The sequence below is a fragment of the Haliotis asinina genome, chromosome 4, assembly GCF_037392515.1.
Source record: "Haliotis asinina isolate JCU_RB_2024 chromosome 4, JCU_Hal_asi_v2, whole genome shotgun sequence".
NCBI lineage: Eukaryota > Metazoa > Mollusca > Gastropoda > Lepetellida > Haliotidae > Haliotis > Haliotis asinina.
In genome coordinates, this window is record NC_090283.1 from 28,522,132 (window position 1) to 28,542,645 (window position 20,514).

Here is a 20,514-nt window from a genome sequence, read left to right on the forward strand (position 1 = left end):
GTGAAGTACAAATTCTGATAGTTGCCAGGATGGGACTCAACTAAAAAAGTACTAGAATTTGTACTTTACTGAGAAAGTGTAATCCCAAACATGACAAATGTTCTGTAAATACTCGAGTATGGACCATACCACACACTGATCAACAATATGAGCATCGATGTACGCAAGTGCGATACGATGACCTGTTTGTCAACCAAGTAAGCGTGTTTTATCACCCTATCTCGGTAGTCGGTTCAAGATACGACTAACAGGTGTTACTGGTGGCTAGCTCTAACCTGGATCTTCATGGACCATTTGGTAATAAAGGTCAGGATATACTATTAAGAGTCAATAACTAAGGTACCACTTTCATATATGAATGGCGGAAGCTGATAATAAAGCAGACGTCAACAATTGGTATTTTACTGGCCTAGCAGTTAAGATTACACGATGGCTTTGGCTGGCGTGAGTGGGTGGGTTCAGATTTGAAGTCACATCGGTAATCTTTCAGCCATATCGTGACTAAAGCCAGTCCTAAATTCACATTACATATAATATATACACCCCTGTCAACGAAGGAAGTAAAATCACTAAAACTAGCTAGTGTATATCTTTGAAAGTAAAACACTAGTTTGTGACAATACAATGTAAATATGGGCTATTGATCGCCAACAACTGAAGTAAGAGGACCATGCAAGGGACTACCTCGAGATTAACTACGGGCCATCTGAATCACGGTTTGAAATAGTTATTGAACCCAAAGAAAATTTAAGGTTGACCATTTTGTCAGAACGTATTTGCACAGAACTTTCAGTGCATGTGGAATCAATACTGACACAAAACCTACTGACCTACTACATATGAAGGGCTCGTAAAATCTCTACGTGTCTAAATGTACGCAACACATTTACTTCTTCAGTTCTGAGTTGATACGTGGTGGTATGAAATGTGTGGTAAAGTTTGACCTCACTGCGGTCTTAGTGGTAGGGACATACGAAACGTCAAAAATGGACTTTACTGAGGAGAGATTAGCGCCAAAATGGGCAATGTAAAGTCCGAAACGGCGTGTTTGGAACAGACCATGGCTTTATGCAAATTAGTGTAGTATGAGAAAGGACACTTTTACGTGCCTACTTTAAAACTAGACTTAACTCCATTGATTTCCGTATTTTACGAGTAAACATGTTTTTCTGGATGTCATATTAGACCCACATCACTGACTGCCCGGTTATGCCAATGTGGGTTATATGCTATTTTCAGTTGTGTACATTTGTTTCTATCGACGCCGGTAATGTATTGTGCCCTGTTCAATAACAACTGATTTGTACAACTGGAACACAGCTCAGCGTTAGCCACATCAGACCATATCCTTGACAACCACAGTACTAAAGCCCTCACTACCAACCTCAAATACGGCAAAATCTGGAATCTCCAAGAAGCTGTCAACCGTGACCAGAGCTGGTCTATACCTCCATTTAATAACATCCCATAAATATCACACCAACTTGTCTATAAACTAATATCTTTAAGCTGTCGTGAAAAATATGAATTCTTAAGTTAGTAAATTTACATGCTATAATTTACAATTTACAACTAAAGATTCGCACCATATACTTAATGGACAGTTGAAAATCGATTAAAGCATTTATCAACCAGATAAATCAAAACATTGTTGAAATAGATAAATATAAGCATTGCTCATCGACCAGATAATAAAACACATAGCTCATCAGATTGTTAAATCAAAACATTGTTCATCATCTAGGTAAATCAAAACATTGTTCACCAACTAGGTAAATCAAAACACTGCTCTTTACGATATAAATCCAAACATTGCTGAAATAGATAAATTAAAGTGAGCGAGTTAAAATTTAACGCCACATCGGCAAAATGTCGTGACGAGAACTTGAATAACAATTAAAGTCGTAAGAAATATAGCCAAATTATGAAACCATGTTAACGAAGCACAATGAAACAACAAGGGGATCACAGATGTAGATATAAAACGATTACGAAAAACGTATAGAAGACAATGTAATATAAAATCAGGCCAACAACTGGAGATAGATCACCATACTAGAGACCTTAGGTTCTGTACTTTCGCTTCCTGCATCGACCCTTGCTGGATTTACACAATCCCTTCAGCCGTTAGCAACTCGTCATATCTAGCCATACACTAAAATGACACATATTCTATGACTAAAATGTGGTAAGAAGAAATTTACCTTGAATATTGTGGGTGTTAGTACCTCTCAGGAGAACAATGATATTAAATCAGTTCAAACCTCTTTGAGGATACAGCAATTAACAATCTCAGGAGCTAATTTAAAACTATACCAATCATCTACAAAATGAGTGAGTGTTGTTCAAGTAAATAACACAGATGACTTGTCATGTGTCATGTCATGTGTCATGTCTGTATCACGTACAATAACGTTAAGTCTGTGCGCCCTTCCACATGGTGTCACAGATAACCTATTTCATCCCATTTCTTGCTTGGAATAAATGTCGTTACGGTGGATCGCTCACTTTCGGCTCATACACAATAAAAGTAAAGGACGCAATGCTTATTCCGAACGAACATGAACGATCAACTTGGTCATAAAGTATATGTATATTGGTTTCAACATCGTTCTTGATTTTATCATACAAATACCTGACCTTACTGTGAGGAGATTCTGCATACATTCTACACATCGGCTTTGATGAAACACCACCTGAATCCAGGGCCAATTTTCAAATTTGGGTCCACACAGACGACAAAATCCTGGAATACTGGAATGCGCGCACATGTAAATTTTCACACACCGAATGATAGGTCACATTTTCACGTGCTGCACGTGGGGTATGAATTTCATAATCATTATACATAACAGCATTATTTTCTAGACACTGTTGGTTTGGAAATTACATGATTCGCAAAATTTTGTCTTCAAATATATAAAAGAACGTCATCACCGACGATAATTTTATGATTAGAATGTAAAACATTACAAATCAACACATATTACTCTGACTAAACCAACACGAACTCACCTATTATAGGTTATTATGCCATATATTACATATATTTTGCCCTCTACTTATGAAACTACAGTAAGAAATCACGGGTATCCATCGAATCTGGTAATTAGTCTAATTCATAACCAACATTATAGGCGCAGCGGGGTCGTAAAACTTTCATTCGCAAGTCGAAGACCAGGGTTCGATTCCCCATGTAAGTCCGTTTCTGCTGTACCACGCTATGATATTGTTGGACTATTGCCAAAAACGGGGGCATTACTACTGATGACATGCTCATGAGTTTATAATTATGGCATTGCTGAGTCTATTGTAAAACCTTGCATTTGGTGTTAAACACCAATTCCGATAGGCAACTACTTCACCGTGAAGAGGCAAAACATCAAGTTAATTGTCACGTACGTAGGAAGGGTCAGAGTGGATATTTCAGAACGAAACCGGAATTTACCAGTCAGCCCTACCTAAAATAGTTTTGTTAAGCAGATTATTGTGTAGGTTATGTATGTCTTGGCATAACTTACTTTTCCCAAACAATATAAAATGACGTCATGTTGACTGAAGACGACCATTGGGAAGATTCTCGGCAGATGAAGATTGGGCTTGGCGACATATACAGTGTTGTACACATCGAGTTTCCTCACAACGAAACCAGCCTTCCAGTGAGACAACGTCTGGTCTGAAATTATTTCAATTAAAACTGATGCAATGCCAAACATAGATGTGAGCAATCTCTCCAGAGTGTTGAAAATGAACCTCGAGACGTGCCAAGGCAGCAGTACTCGGTGTCTCAGTACAATAGCTGAAGAGCGTGACACTGACAGCAAACACTTTAGTTTTACCAACAAAATACAGGATGAAGAAAATGTTTTCAACAGCAACATGAATAGGGGAGGATATGACTGCCGGGGACACAAACTTGACGTTAATAATAATCTCCATTCGAAGAACGGAAGCAGTTTAGAAGTCAAGGTTCCTGCCAAAGGTGCAGGAAAACGTGACAGGACAAAATACTATCAGATTATGTCCGTAGTGAGTGGCTTCATTGTCAACTTGTTTGCTGGCGGCATCCCTAACTGTAACGGTATAATGTACACCTACATGAAAGAACCTCTTGGTGTCACGGAGAAGGAACTTTCCTGGATAGGATCGCTCATGAGCGGGTTTATTGGGATTGCATGTAAGCATATTCTATGAGTTAGTACTGTTAAAACTTACCTTAGTATTTTTTATAAACTCACCGTGTTCTAAAGAGAAATAACAAACCCGTACGTGACTTTTGCAGCGGTTGTAGGGATGCTTTGTTTGGAGAGTCTAGGAGCCCGACGCACCACTTTGTTGGGAGGTGTGTTGGCCACAACCGGCTTCATCATGGGCAGTCAGATGCACAACCTATACGTACTGTACCTCACACTTGGAGTCCTGCCGGGTAGGCAACTTAACGTCAGATACCTGTGATAGGGATGTGTACTGAGCTTCTACTAGGACACCAATGTCCAAGACCACTGGTTTTGCGTTATGGCATTTGTGTCGAGATCCAGATGTGATTTTAGTTCTAAAATGTCGAGGAATGTCTTACATCAAGGTTCTCGCTTTTAATATTGCATCTAATTTCTGAAGTAATGTCACATTCACGTCATGAGGTAACACCACTTTAATGTGTGTTTAACTTTAAAGTGTTTATGTCGTGCCGTCCTCAAACGCTCGCAGTTCTTCACTTGTGAATATCTTCATTAGAATTGATCCTCAGTAACCCATGCTTGTCGGGAGAGGCGACTAGCGGGATCAGGTGGTCAGACTCGCCGACTTTACTTGACAGATGACATCGTAACCCCATTGCGTAGAATGGTGCTCATGCTGTTGATCATTTGATTATCTGGTCCAGACCCGACTATTTCCAGACGCAGCCATATGGCTGTGATATTGTTGAGCTCGGCATAAAATGAAACTCAATCAATCTTCTCTTATGCGGTTAATATCCCACCCTTATCCTCACCACAATCATAGTGTTTAATATGTGTCTTCATAATTCGATGAATGTGTATGGTTCTCTTACAGGAATGGGTATTTGCCTTAGTTACACAGCTACCATGGTGAATGTCAACACGCAGTTTACCAAATGGCGGCCTTTAGCCGTTGGTGTTTCCATCACCGGGTTATCTGTGGGGATGCTGATCTGGCCACCCATGTGTTCTCTCACTGCTGACAGACTGGGCTGGCAGGGAACCTTCCTCATCAATGGAGCCCTGATATTACATTTCATACCGTGTGCCATGTGGATACCACCCCCTAATACCATCGGTGAGAACAGCACCATTTCTGTATTAATGATGAAACAACAAAAAACATTTTGATGTGATTTTGGCTTTGGTAAAAATATGATATGCCCATGCGACTCAGTAGCATTTGAACACATTTCGTTTGCCTTAGACAGTCAATTGTTTTTCTTTCAAGAATCCCCCAATGGCCAGAGCCTCTCCCTGAGTCAGACAATGGTCAACTGCTTCCAGATATTCAGGATTCCAGGAGCTGTATCTGTCTCAATCGCTCACTTCACACTCGGCTTCAGCTATTATACCTTCTCCACCTTCATTCCTGAATATGTTACAACGTCTCTGTTCAAATTGACAACCTCACAAGCTGCTCTCGTCGTGACAACTCCGGGATATGGCAGCATGGCTGGTCGTGTTATATTTTCTGGCGTTTCCATGGCGACTGAGAGGGCAGCAAAATATATATTTCTTTCCTCAATCTGTGTGATGGGCCTTACCAACCTTCTAATTCCATTGTGTACAACTGCCGAGGCGTTCTACGTAAACGGTTCAATGTATGGACTAGCTTTAGGTGAGATGTTTCGACATTATTCTTTTATTTATTTAAATTCAGGATGTTTAAATGCTCAGAACATTATTACATTTGACAGTACCAACTGTCGTTCACAAATTTATCACATTCTAGGCGAATATCATTTTGTTAAAGGGTTATATTCGCTTTTCAGGTGGCTTTTCTGGTGTATTCCCTCTTGTCTTTGTTCAACTGTTCGGACTTCAGAATTTGTCAAAGGCATTTGGAATGTTTATGATGTGCCTAGGGCTTGGTGCATTTGGAGGTTCGCCAATACAAAGTAAGGCATAAATCTGTAAATGTAAAGATTAATACTACATATTGTCCTTTGTAACTAACGTGACAGATGCATACCCAAATCTATGGACACTGTGAACTAGCTCAGGGCGAAATAATGACTGTACCAGATGACGTCAAGTGAGTGGGTGAGTGAGTTTGGTTTACGCCGCATAGAGCAATATTCCAGCTATATGGCGGTGGTCTGTAAATAATCGACTCTGGACCATGCAATCCGATAGCGTGCGCAATTTTGAACAAGCATGATCGCCGTTTGTGGCAAGCAGGGGTTGCTGGAGACCTGTTCTAGCCCGGATCTTCACGGGTCCCAGTTGACGTGTGGGACACTGAGACCCCACGCATGAGGCATGACCGTTTCTGATCAGTTACATGCATAGTTGCCAGCGTGTGAGATTACAACGCACTTCCAAGTGGGAAGAAAAGCTGAAATGTTAAACCGTTGAATTACTAATCGCCTCAGCAGTCAGTACCAATGAAAATATAGTAACTATGAATGTTTAAGCCACTGTGATAATAAAACGAACAAATTACAGGTTACCTATCAACGATATATGACAAGGCTACCCCATTCTACCTTGCTGGAGGTTCGTTCATCGTGACGATGATGTTGATGATGTCGGTGGTGATGAGGAAACAAATGGTGTTCTGTACAAACACAAGGACGTCAGACGATGAGAAAGTTGAAGGAGTTGACAACAGTGGCTTCAGCACAGACATTCCAGACGCCGTGGTTTGATCCGAAATCTGGAGCTTATAACGTTGGTGATAGACTGAAGCTGATTACAAGCAGCCATCAGGTGTTGGGGCTTCTGGTAATACTGACCGACATCGGGGTGTCGTCGTGCACCCGTAATGTGGACCAGCAGGAGGAGATACGGATCACATGTGGGTGTTCAAAGTGTTGGTCTATGTTGTGATGGACAAATTATGTAACTCTGAGTTTGTGTTGAATATAGTGAATGAGGAATGAAATTCAGAGTGTCTGTCGTGTTTCATTTAGTAAAATAGTTTGTCTGATCATGGGAGTTGCTTCTCCAGGCAAAATTGCGACCAAGGTTACGTTAATTCCTACGGAAGCGTGTTAGAGCCTCGGTGAAAATGTTTTTTGGTGTCACTATCTCCTACGTAGGACTTACTATCTCCCACGAAGGACTAAGTTCCTGGGTGGAATAGTGTTGAAACCACCGTAAAGCAATACGGAATTAAAAAAGACAAAAGATTGTCATTATAGTTGTTTGTATAACTATAAGAATAACGATACGCATAAATTGTCATCGATAGACACGTCTGTGCACGCAGATTATGACTAATGTGCAAAGACCTCTGAAATATCCAGCGCATAATAAAAACATGTAACAAAGTGCAACATATAACAGTGAACTAACTGCAACGCGTAACAACAGGGCAAACTGAACGCGAGGCAGTAAAGTACAACAGTCGGTCCAACACATGAAAGTAATATGCAACAAGTATACAACCCATCAAAAATCTAGACCCACTATATGTTATATATGTACACATGGTTGCAACGAAGATGTATTTCTCCACCAACTTGGGGGAAACAACTGCAGACCTTATGCAAATTAATTGGACGAGGATGATTCATCAAATTGCTGAAAAGCATGTGCAAATATCGTGCATGTGAATTGCTGCGTTTTGGTGTAAAGTTTTGATACGAATTTGCCATTTTTCACCTAGTTTAATCATTCGTTGAAGGCATGACAATAATCTTGTCAATGTTACGAATTTGTTTTGTTATACATCAGTTCATGTGTAAACAGTACCTTTAAACAGTGTGGAATATTTTGCAAAATCTAGTTTAGAACAGTTGATTGAAATATGCGGCTACATTTACACTAGTGAGCCTAAACTTTAGATGGGTAATATAGTTGAACACACGAGCCAAATGGTGAAGGAAACCGTAGACTCTTGGCGTAAATGAACAGTAGACTCTTGGCGTAAATGAAACAGTAGACTCTTGGCGTAAATGAACAGTAGACTCTTGGCGTAAATGAAACAGTAGACTCTTGGCGTAAATGAAACAGTAGACTCTTGGCGTAAATGAAACAGTAGACTCTTGGCGTAAATGAACAGTAGACTCTTGGCGTAAATGAAACAGTAGACTCTTGGCGTAAATGAAACAGTAGACTCTTGGCGTAAATGAACCGTAGACTCTTGGCGTAAATGAACAGTAGACTCTTGGCGTAAATGAAACAGTAGACTCTTGGCGTAAATGAAACAGTAGACTCTTGGCGTAAATGAAACAGTAGACTCTTGGCGTAAATGAACAGTAGACTCTTGGCGTAAATGAACAGTAGACTCTTGGCGTAAATGAAACAGTAGACTCTTGGCGTAAATGAACAGTAGACTCTTGGCGTAAATGAAACAGTAGACTCTTGGCGTAAATGAAACAGTAGACTCTTGGCGTAAATGAACAGTAGACTCTTGGCGTAAATGAAACAGTAGACTCTTGGCGTAAATGAAACAGTAGACTCTTGGCGTAAATGAACAGTAGACTCTTGGCGTAAATGAAACAGTAGACTCTTGGCGTAAATGAACAGTAGACTCTTGGCGTAAATGAAACAGTAGACTCTTGGCGTAAATGAAACAGTAGACTCTTGGCGTAAATGAAACAGTAGACTCTTGGCGTAAATGAAACAGTAGACTCTTGGCGTAAATGAACAGTAGACTCTTGGCGTAAATGAAACAGTAGACTCTTGGCGTAAATGAAACAGTAAACTCTTGGCGTAAATGAAACAGTAGACTCTTGGCGTAAATGAACCGTAGACTCTTGGCGTAAATGAACAGTAGACTCTTGGCGTAAATGAACCGTAGACTCTTGGCGTAAATGAACAGTAGACTCTTGGCGTAAATGAAACAGTAGACTCTTGGCGTAAATGAACCGTAGACTCTTGGCGTAAATGAACAGTAGACTCTTGGCGTAAATGAAACAGTAGACTCTTGGCGTAAATGAAACAGTAAACTCTTGGCGTAAATGAAACAGTAGACTCTTGGCGTAAATGAAACAGTAGACTCTTGGCGTAAATGAAACAGTAGACTCTTGGCGTAAATGAAACAGTAGACTCTTGGCGTAAATGAAACAGTAGACTCTTGGCGTAAATGAAACAGTAGACTCTTGGCGTAAATGAAACAGTAGACTCTTGGCGTAAATGAACAGTAGACTCTTGGCGTAAATGAAACAGTAGACTCTTGGCGTAAATGAAACAGTAGACTCTTGGCGTAAATGAAACAGTAGACTCTTGGCGTAAATGAAACAGTAGACTCTTGGCGTAAATGAACAGTAGACTCTTGGCGTAAATGAAACAGTAGACTCTTGGCGTAAATGAACAGTAGACTCTTGGCGTAAATGAACAGTAGACTCTTGGCGTAAATGAAACAGTAGACTCTTGGCGTAAATGAAACAGTAGACTCTTGGCGTAAATGAAACAGTAGACTCTTGGCGTAAATGAACAGTAGACTCTTGGCGTAAATGAAACAGTAGACTCTTGGCGTAAATGAACCGTAGACTCTTGGCGTAAATGAAACAGTAGACTCTTGGCGTAAATGAAACAGTAGACTCTTGGCGTAAATGAAACAGTAGACTCTTGGCGTAAATGAACAGTAGACTCTTGGCGTAAATGAAACAGTAGACTCTTGGCGTAAATGAACAGTAGACTCTTGGCGTAAATGAAACAGTAGACTCTTGGCGTAAATGAAACAGTAGACTCTTGGCGTAAATGAAACAGTAGACTCTTGGCGTAAATGAACCGTAGACTCTTGGCGTAAATGAACAGTAGACTCTTGGCGTAAATGAAACAGTAGACTCTTGGCGTAAATGAAACAGTAGACTCTTGGCGTAAATGAAACAGTAGACTCTTGGCGTAAATGAACAGTAGACTCTTGGCGTAAATGAACAGTAGACTCTTGGCGTAAATGAAACAGTAGACTCTTGGCGTAAATGAACAGTAGACTCTTGGCGTAAATGAAACAGTAGACTCTTGGCGTAAATGAAACAGTAGACTCTTGGCGTAAATGAACAGTAGACTCTTGGCGTAAATGAAACAGTAGACTCTTGGCGTAAATGAAACAGTAGACTCTTGGCGTAAATGAACAGTAGACTCTTGGCGTAAATGAAACAGTAGACTCTTGGCGTAAATGAAACAGTAGACTCTTGGCGTAAATGAAACAGTAGACTCTTGGCGTAAATGAAACAGTAGACTCTTGGCGTAAATGAAACAGTAGACTCTTGGCGTAAATGAAACAGTAGACTCTTGGCGTAAATGAACAGTAGACTCTTGGCGTAAATGAAACAGTAGACTCTTGGCGTAAATGAAACAGTAAACTCTTGGCGTAAATGAAACAGTAGACTCTTGGCGTAAATGAACCGTAGACTCTTGGCGTAAATGAACAGTAGACTCTTGGCGTAAATGAACCGTAGACTCTTGGCGTAAATGAACAGTAGACTCTTGGCGTAAATGAAACAGTAGACTCTTGGCGTAAATGAACCGTAGACTCTTGGCGTAAATGAACAGTAGACTCTTGGCGTAAATGAAACAGTAGACTCTTGGCGTAAATGAAACAGTAAACTCTTGGCGTAAATGAAACAGTAGACTCTTGGCGTAAATGAAACAGTAGACTCTTGGCGTAAATGAAACAGTAGACTCTTGGCGTAAATGAAACAGTAGACTCTTGGCGTAAATGAAACAGTAGACTCTTGGCGTAAATGAAACAGTAGACTCTTGGCGTAAATGAAACAGTAGACTCTTGGCGTAAATGAACAGTAGACTCTTGGCGTAAATGAAACAGTAGACTCTTGGCGTAAATGAAACAGTAGACTCTTGGCGTAAATGAAACAGTAGACTCTTGGCGTAAATGAAACAGTAGACTCTTGGCGTAAATGAACAGTAGACTCTTGGCGTAAATGAAACAGTAGACTCTTGGCGTAAATGAACAGTAGACTCTTGGCGTAAATGAACAGTAGACTCTTGGCGTAAATGAAACAGTAGACTCTTGGCGTAAATGAAACAGTAGACTCTTGGCGTAAATGAAACAGTAGACTCTTGGCGTAAATGAACAGTAGACTCTTGGCGTAAATGAAACAGTAGACTCTTGGCGTAAATGAACCGTAGACTCTTGGCGTAAATGAAACAGTAGACTCTTGGCGTAAATGAAACAGTAGACTCTTGGCGTAAATGAAACAGTAGACTCTTGGCGTAAATGAACAGTAGACTCTTGGCGTAAATGAAACAGTAGACTCTTGGCGTAAATGAACAGTAGACTCTTGGCGTAAATGAAACAGTAGACTCTTGGCGTAAATGAAACAGTAGACTCTTGGCGTAAATGAAACAGTAGACTCTTGGCGTAAATGAAACAGTAGACTCTTGGCGTAAATGAACAGTAGACTCTTGGCGTAAATGAAACAGTAGACTCTTGGCGTAAATGAAACAGTAGACTCTTGGCGTAAATGAAACAGTAGACTCTTGGCGTAAATGAAACAGTAGACTCTTGGCGTAAATGAACAGTAGACTCTTGGCGTAAATGAACAGTAGACTCTTGGCGTAAATGAAACAGTAGACTCTTGGCGTAAATGAAACAGTAGACTCTTGGCGTAAATGAAACAGTAGACTCTTGGCGTAAATGAAACAGTAGACTCTTGGCGTAAGTGAAACAGTAGACTCTTGGCGTAAATGAAACAGTAGACTCTTGGCGTAAATGAACAGTAGACTCTTGGCGTAAATGAACAGTAGACTCTTGGCGTAAATGAAACAGTAAACTCTTGGCGTAAATGAAACAGTAGACTCTTGGCGTAAATGAAACAGTAGACTCTTGGCGTAAATGAACAGTAGACTCTTGGCGTAAATGAACAGTAGACTCTTGGCGTAAATGAAACAGTAAACTCTTGGCGTAAATGAAACAGTAGACTCTTGGCGTAAATGAAACAGTAGACTCTTGGCGTAAATGAAACAGTAGACTCTTGGCGTAAATGAAACAGTAGACTCTTGGCGTAAATGAACAGTAGACTCTTGGCGTAAATGAACAGTAGACTCTTGGCGTAAATGAAACAGTAGACTCTTGGCGTAAATGAAACAGTAGACTCTTGGCGTAAATGAACAGTAGACTCTTGGCGTAAATGAACAGTAGACTCTTGGCGTAAATGAAACAGTAGACTCTTGGCGTAAATGAAACAGTAGACTCTTGGCGTAAATGAACAGTAGACTCTTGGCGTAAATGAAACAGTAGACTCTTGGCGTAAATGAAACAGTAGACTCTTGGCGTAAATGAAACAGTAGACTCTTGGCGTAAATGAACAGTAGACTCTTGGCGTAAATGAACAGTAGACTCTTGGCGTAAATGAACAGTAGACTCTTGGCGTAAATGAAACAGTAGATGGTAAATATAAATATAACACATAACTGTAGACTCAAAACCTAAATGAAACACATGGCTGTAAACTCTAAAACAGTCACTGAAACTGTCAAAAAGGAAGTGGTTTCCGTGTCTGGGGGAACTAAGTTGACCATTTCAGATTAATGTATATCAAAATATATCGAGCATCTCCAACAGGAGATAATACGTAGGATATATGAAGTACTAAGTCCTACGTAGGAGATAATAACTCCTACGTAGGATATATTAAGTACTAAGTCCTACGTAGGAGATACTAAGTCTTACGTAGGAGATAATGAGACTAAAAACAATTTTCACTGTGGCCCTAATACGCTTCCGTAAATTCCTATTCCGATCTGAAATACCAGATTTATTATTTAAAACATACATACTGTTTTACCATTTGGTCATATCGATAAACAATACCACAAAACGAAACAAAGTATGAACTCCATTTTTGTTATTATGTGATGCTCGTATCTAGTGTTCCACGGCCTGATGTTACTCACTCACTCACTCATCCATATAGTTGTAAAACCATCAGTGTGTCACAGATATTGAAGTAAAGCTAGCATGTTATCATAAAACGATATTATTAAAAGGAACAATACAATATGAAAACAACACTATTTTCCCTTCCATCCAGGCATTTCTGCAATGTAAATACTCTAACTGAACCAAGTCTCGATTTCCTCGGGTTCTCTCATTGCACTGGGGGCTAATTTTCAAGTTGATAGGGATTGTGTTTTTATTATTATATCAAAATCATATATAGTCGGAGACTAAGCGTTAGTCTTACAACACATCTGTATCACTCCACACACACACGCACGCACAAACACACACACGCACGCACAAACACACACACGCACGCACAGACACACACTGCTCCTGCTAAAGTTGAAAAAGTTATACATTCATTGCAAGGTTATTCCTGGTGGAATGCTGTCTTGTGTCCCCTATGGTTGTCTAAATACTTCGCGACAAAATGTTTCAAATCTGAGAACGGGATTTTAAGTTGTTTTCTTCAACGCCGCAGTCAGCAATATTCCACAATATGGCGGCGGTCTGTAAATACCAGACAATCCAATGATCAACACCATGTACATCGATCTACGGATTTGGGAACCGATGACGTGTACCTGTTATTTAGTTCATTTGAAACTATTGTTCATGTGAAAATATTTAAATGTCACTCAATGTACACATGAAAGTGTTCGTGAATATTCTGGGCCAAATTTACTGACCCAGTTGAAACACTTAACAAACCAGTATAATATGCTGTGCACCAGCTTTCAGTGACCGGGCACTAACGGGGCTCATTTTCTAGCGAGCGGGAAACGGGTGATAATAATCCAAGCATCGACCAGCGCCCGTTCTGCAATCGAAGGATTTGGTACTCATCAGAAGGATACTGTCTGTTCCAGGAGATGACCGGCCGATTGTCGCCAGATGTCCCGTCAGTCATGTGACGATTTTAGCCTTCCTTTTTTTCAAAACATTTCACCTAGCTACCCTGCCAGCCTCCTGTCAGTGACTTGAATGGTATCTTTCGATCAGCCTTGGTTTCATGACTACTGCATGGATGCTGCAAAGATGCGGAAATTTGTCGCACGCCGTATCGGTGAAACCCACCAAAGCCCCGCATCGGCCGCTGGTATTTGAAAAAAAAAATCAGGTGCATGTGACCTAGGGATAACGCTACACTAGTGCAAGTGAACGTGTCAGTATTTTTCGTGGTGACTCGTCTCTAATGACTGAAAATTTCTAGTACGAATAACACTTTCCAGTTAGTTACGCCCTTTGCATTGATAGTCATGAACGTAGGTGGGAAGGAATGTGAAAATACCGGTTACAACCAGAGTGGACTGGACATAACGCCGTTATACAGCTATGAAATGGCAACTCTGTGACCAGAAGAGATTCATTCTCACGACTGAGAACTTGACGACTGACGCACATGGCCTGCTGAAAGGTGCCTGGCAGCAGTCGTGATGAGACCAAATGAACACTGAACATCTACCCCGCTTGTACAACGTAATGGAACACACAAAACGCGATCATGATCGGTACTGGAAAACAGTAGCTTTCATCAGCTGTTTCATGTCCATTATGATATTTAATTCTTTTACAGAGACCTACGGTGTCCTGTATATCTACATGAGGGAGCCCCTCCAGACGACCGAGTATAAGCTGTCGTGGATCGGCTCTCTGATGAGTGGCTTTTTTGGTATCACATGTAAGTCTGCCTGTTATATATGCTGACACTGATCTTTGATACTTGGATACTGAAAACATAAACATAAAATGCATCTGTTGCATATTCATGTACAAGGTAAATATGACACAATTTGAGCCTGCTGAAATGTTTCAATTATCAAATGATTATGTACGTTCGTTCCTCAACTGCATTTTTAAAACGCATGCTATCTATGTTATAGTAATATAATGTGTGGGTTACGGTTTCAGCTTTACTGACGTCAGTGTTAGTGGAGAGAGTGGGTAGTCGATACACACATCTGCTTGGAGGCCTTGTACTTGCCTCCTCTGTGATGGTTAGCAGTTTGACAAGTAGCATTTACGTCCTTTATCTAACGCTCGGAGTTTTGCCAGGTTTGTTTTAAAGTAGATTTTTAATGTCATATTAATGTGATTAAACACAACGCAAAAACAAATACATGTTACTTGAAAAGAGTAGGGGATACTCGAAACTCCAAATCTGCAAAATGTTAAGAGATATTAGTTTCGAATGATAATAAGGGACGATCTTGGGAAGCGTTGCATGGGAAATATTTCTGCGTTAACGCGTTTGGAATAGTGCTGCATAGTACGATGGCACCGTGAAACACTCAGTATTCTGGCCATTGCATTACAAACTTTGTACTTTGTGATCCCCTTATCTTTGTGATAACGCACTTCTTTTTCAAGAAAGAACCCATGCATATAGAATATTTGGACTTTGCAAATTTTGGTGTAGAGATAGTGTAATTCACACTTTCGAATTCAATGAGCATGGAAACATCAACTGGTTTTGCTTTGTCACTAGGCGTAGGTTCATCGCTCGTTTTCATCTCCTCAACCGTTCATCTAAACCGGTTGTTTTCAAGATGGCGGCCACTTGCTGCCGGTGGTGCAACTATTGGAGGGGCAGTTGCTGGTCTGGTATGGCCCCAACTGATATCCAGTCTAGCTGACGCGTTTCACTGGTGGGGCGCACTTCTCATCCATGGTGCACTGGTCTTACACATGCTTCCATGTGCGCTGTGGATCAAACCCAATCTCACGAAGGGTAGGCGATTCTTTCTACTCTTCCTGTTAGCGTAGGTTGGATAACATTCCATACATGCATTTACAAAAGCAGGAGATAAGGGGGATGAACATATATCATGAATTCCAAAAGGGTAAGACTCCTCAGGGAGGAGGGAGAAAAGGGATGCACACACCCCTCAGGATCCACCTTTGAAACCGTCCCTTGTCGCTCTAAGAGGCAACTATAGTCATATCATGTCCTCGTGACCAGATCGTGTGGGCCTCAAAATCTCAATCTCAAAATGTGTTCAGTCAGCGGTCTTCCCGGGCCAGATTGTTACTGCTAGTAACATTAAACACAAAAGAAATATGACAACGATTCAATATCATATTGCAGTACCGGTTACCTGGGACAGCAAGGTTCAAAAGGAGGCTCTATGGAAGAGATTCAGAGGACAGGTCACAACTAAGGCTCCTGGGTACAACTCCTTCTGCCTCTCCTACTTTTTCTTAGGACTTGGTATAATGTCTTTCCCCACATTTATCCCGGACTATGTGATGACGTCACTTCCGGGTCACACGTCATCAGAAGTTGCGCTGATTGTCTCCATTTCTGGAGCGGGGAATATATTGGGCAGATGTCTTTTCAGCGTAGTAGCTATGCTCCATCCAAATTTTCCACTCCATATATCCATTACAGCTACGATTGCTTGTGGGTTGATAAATGTTATAGTGGTGCTATGTCAGAATATGAACGACTTCTACATTACTGGAGGATTTTATGGACTGGCCTTCGGTGAGTTTCGGTCACGTTGTCAGAATGTTTCTTTCCAGTGCTTCATATGAAGCTGTTTATGCAAAGAAGATGTTTTATGTATTTCAGATGTAACGAATCATTCTTGAATAAAGGTCCATTCTAACCACAAATGCATTTCAAGATGTTCCTATGAATAATGTTTGCTTAGTAATGCCCAGTAACTGTCCTTGCTTCAGGAGGCTTCTCGGTGGCATGGTGTCCGATGTTGGTCCGATTGTTCGGCCTTGAGAATCTTCCTAAGTTCCTTGGAGGCCAGTTACTGATGCAAGGTATTGGATCGCTGTGCGGACCGCCATTGCTAAGTAAGTACTCATATCTCAATGTTGTATTAAAAGCTTTCCACCTTTGAGGGATTAAATGGATGTACGAGTCACTTTTCAGCTGTAATTCAGCCCCATCATAGAATATCAGTTTACTGTAAGAGAAAAGTTTAATCCGCCCTTTTACCACTTTGTTAAAGCACAGAGCATCACATATGATCACAAAGCTCTATCTTATCACTTCCAACAGGACAATTATCTTTGTTTCATATTCATACCAGCGTCATCGGTTACATTTTGTTATGATATTTTGATATCAAGCCAATAAAATGAGGCTAGGATTTAAAATTTTCAAATGTCAGTAAATTTAATGCACCACCCTGTGTTAGAACTAGAGTAGCCTAGCTTAGCTTGTTGATCATGTGCCAGCTCCTTTTGCAGAGTAGCCTCCCTTGCTGATCATGTGCACACTCCTTTTGCAGAGTAACCAAGGTTAAAATTCCCATCTCCGTCCATCGACCTCAGTTGAGCTATTTGTGGATATGGAAGAATACTTTCATGTGAAAGGTAGATCCTTTACGTGGACGGAGATGTATGTAGGGAAGGCGAGCTAATGCCTTGACCTGTTTGTCGTTTGTCTGTGCTACATGCATCGTCATCCGAGAAGCACTGCAACAAGCAAGTTGAAGCTTCACATGCTTGTTCCTACCTTTAAAGATACCATGATTTGTTCGAAAGGTCCGAATACGGATTCCATATAGCAGCCACGGTAGTTGTGTCTACAAACACTTTTATGGCAATTATTCAGCCCGAATTTTTCTTGGCATTTCAACCACATTAAAAGTTGAAATAATATTACTTTCTCAGTGTTGGATCAAAAGGGCTACGCGTATCAAGAAAAGGTGACACGAGAAAGGATCCCGATTGCTGTCTACTCGTCGACTGTATTAGTTTTTTGACCAAAAAGTACCAGGTGCCAGAAACGGATATTATCAGTCCTATATTTTAATGACTTTGGCATAAGGTGGTCGAATATCGAGTCACCGATCTTCTGCACTCCAGGCAGACGCTTCACTAGAATTTGGTTTCATTAGTACAGGGTGTAAAAACGGGATTTGTTTATATTTTATTTTATTTTTTGCAGTATTATATGATATTTTATTATACTTTGACTCACAAACGTCTAACTACATATACAGGTTCTCTGCCATGCCCATAGCTATATTTCTTACCCACTTGATGAATGAGGTCAATCAACTGGACAATACTTAGTTAGAAACAACCCTTGTTCTCGTGTAGGATGCCCTGACTCTTGTCCTGTAAACATCAGTTTGTTGCCCTCAGGTTACCTGGCAGATGTGTCTGGTCAGAACGAGATCATCTTCTACACCACCGGAGCTTCATTCATCAGTAGCTTCCTGGTCGTGCTTCCCTTCCTGCTCGGACGACAGTGTGGACCCGGACATAGAGATGACTGCCCCGTTGCCGGAGTAACCAACCAAGCAGTGGAACTAGAATCCATCGACAGTCCTGTATGACATCCACTGACGTACATATGACATGTCGTTTGAAATACGCTCGAATTTCAATCTCAGTGGATAACGAATACGCCAGCCACAAACGATTAAAGGTATACCATCAGTTTTTACGGTTAATAATTGAACACGGTTGTAACCAGTGTATTTTGTTAGGGGAATGCGAATAAATACACTTTTCTCAGGCATACACATTTTAGTACTATCTGTACAGAGTGAGGTAGACAAGAGACGCAACTGACAATGAAGATTGGGCGGTGGGGTAGCCTAATGGTAACCATCGCGCCGAACACCCGGGTTCGATTCCCTACTCGGGCACAATGTGTGAAGACCTTTTCTGTAATCCGATCTGGAGCCACACAGAAGGCTAACGGTACAGTAGTTGCTGTTTGACGTCTAATTCAGCATTATTCCAGATATATGACCATGGTCTGTAAGTAATCGAATCTGGACCAGACGATCCAGTAATTAACAGCATGAACATCCATCTATGTAGTTGGGATACCATGACATGTGTCAACCAAGTCCGACCACCCGATCTCCTTAGTCGCCTAAGCGCATCAGTCTACACGACTGACATAGGTTGTCAGACATCAAGCGCATCAGTCTACACGACTGACATAGGGTGACAGACATCAAGCGCATCAGTCTACACGACTGACATAGGGAGACAGACATCAAGTGCATCAGTCTACACGACTGACATAGGGTGACAGACATCAAGCGCATCAGTCTACAAGACTGACATAGGGAGACAGACATCAAGTGCATCAGTCTACACGACTGACATAGGGAGACAGACATCAAGTGCATCAGTCTACACGACTGACATAGGGTGACAGACATCAAGCGCATCAGTCTTCACGACTGACATAGGGAGACAGACATCAAGTGCATCAGTCTATACGACTGACATAGGGAGACAGACATCAAGCGCATCAGTCTACACGACTGACATAGGGTGAGAGACATCAAGTGCATCAGTCTATACGACTGACATAGGGAGACAGACATCAAGCGCATCAGTCTATACGACTGACATAGGGTGAGAGACATCAAGTGCATCAGTCTACACGACTGACATAGGGAGACAGACATCAAGCGCATCAGTCTACACGGCTGACATAGGTTGTCAGACATCAAGCGCATCAGTCTACATGACTGACATAGGGTGACAGGCATCAAGCGCATCAGTCTACACGCCTGCATAGGGAGACAGACATCAAGTGCATCAGTCTACACAACTGAGATAGGTTGTCAGACATCAAACGCATCTGTCTACACAACTGACACAGGGTGACAGACATCAAGCGGATCAGTCTACACGACTGACATAGGGTGACAGACATCAAGCGTATCAGTGTACACAACTGAGATAGGTTGTCAGACATCAAGCGCATCTGTCTACACAACTGACATAGGGTGACAGACATCAAGCGGATCAGTCTACACGACTGACATAGGGTGACAGACATCAAGCGCATCTGTCTACACAACTGACATAGGGTGACAGACACCAAGCGCATCAGACAACACGACTGACATAGGGAGACAGACATCAAGCGCATCAGACAACACGACTGATCATGACATAGGGTTACAGACATGAACAAAGTTACCCAATCTGACAATCCGCAGGATTTATGCATCGAACTAAAACTACACATTATTAAACATACTTCCGTATGTCACATCAACCGTGAAATCGGAACATCTTGTATTCATCAAGTTAAAATGAGAACTTTCAAAACCATAAAATATTTCATTGATATGATAGTAAAAACACTCTTAATGACCTGGAGAAAATCACTGGAACAAATTATCGGTTCAGATTGTTCGAAGAATACACCCAAGCACAGACGGAGGATCCTGTGTTTGGACGGTACCTGCACTTGTTACCTCATGCATCATTTACACTTACACCATTAAATAATCTAAGTGTGTACTGATGTCAAGAAACAAATTCAGCACTCGCATTATCTCGTCACTCCGATAATATTTTCGTGATCTCAGTTGTTTTGCTTTATTTTATGTTTATTCGGAAACTTGAAATTCCACATTTTCCCCATTGCTTACATTAGTTTCTCATTACGTCGACTAATTTCTCGTAAGTTTTTATTAAAAATTC

General features: G+C 41.0%; 2 protein-coding genes across 2 annotated transcripts; both read left to right on the forward strand.

Annotated features, from left to right (window-relative positions):
• Window positions 1–3,705: 3,705 nt before the first annotated feature.
• On the forward strand, window positions 3,706–6,874 carry LOC137280893 (monocarboxylate transporter 6-like). The gene is made up of 6 exons (XM_067812082.1): window positions 3,706–4,177; window positions 4,283–4,426; window positions 5,056–5,298; window positions 5,452–5,841; window positions 5,996–6,121; window positions 6,672–6,874. The coding sequence occupies exons 1-6, from the start codon at window positions 3,706–3,708 to the stop codon at window positions 6,872–6,874; spliced, it is 1,578 nt and encodes a 525-aa protein (XP_067668183.1).
• A 7,691-nt stretch (window positions 6,875–14,565) lies between these two features.
• On the forward strand, window positions 14,566–18,389 carry LOC137280895 (monocarboxylate transporter 3-like). Its single transcript, XM_067812083.1, has 6 exons — window positions 14,566–14,764; window positions 14,995–15,138; window positions 15,572–15,788; window positions 16,122–16,570; window positions 16,768–16,893; window positions 18,196–18,389. The coding sequence occupies exons 1-6, from the start codon at window positions 14,566–14,568 to the stop codon at window positions 18,387–18,389; spliced, it is 1,329 nt and encodes a 442-aa protein (XP_067668184.1).
• The last annotated feature ends 2,125 nt before the right edge of the window (window positions 18,390–20,514 follow it).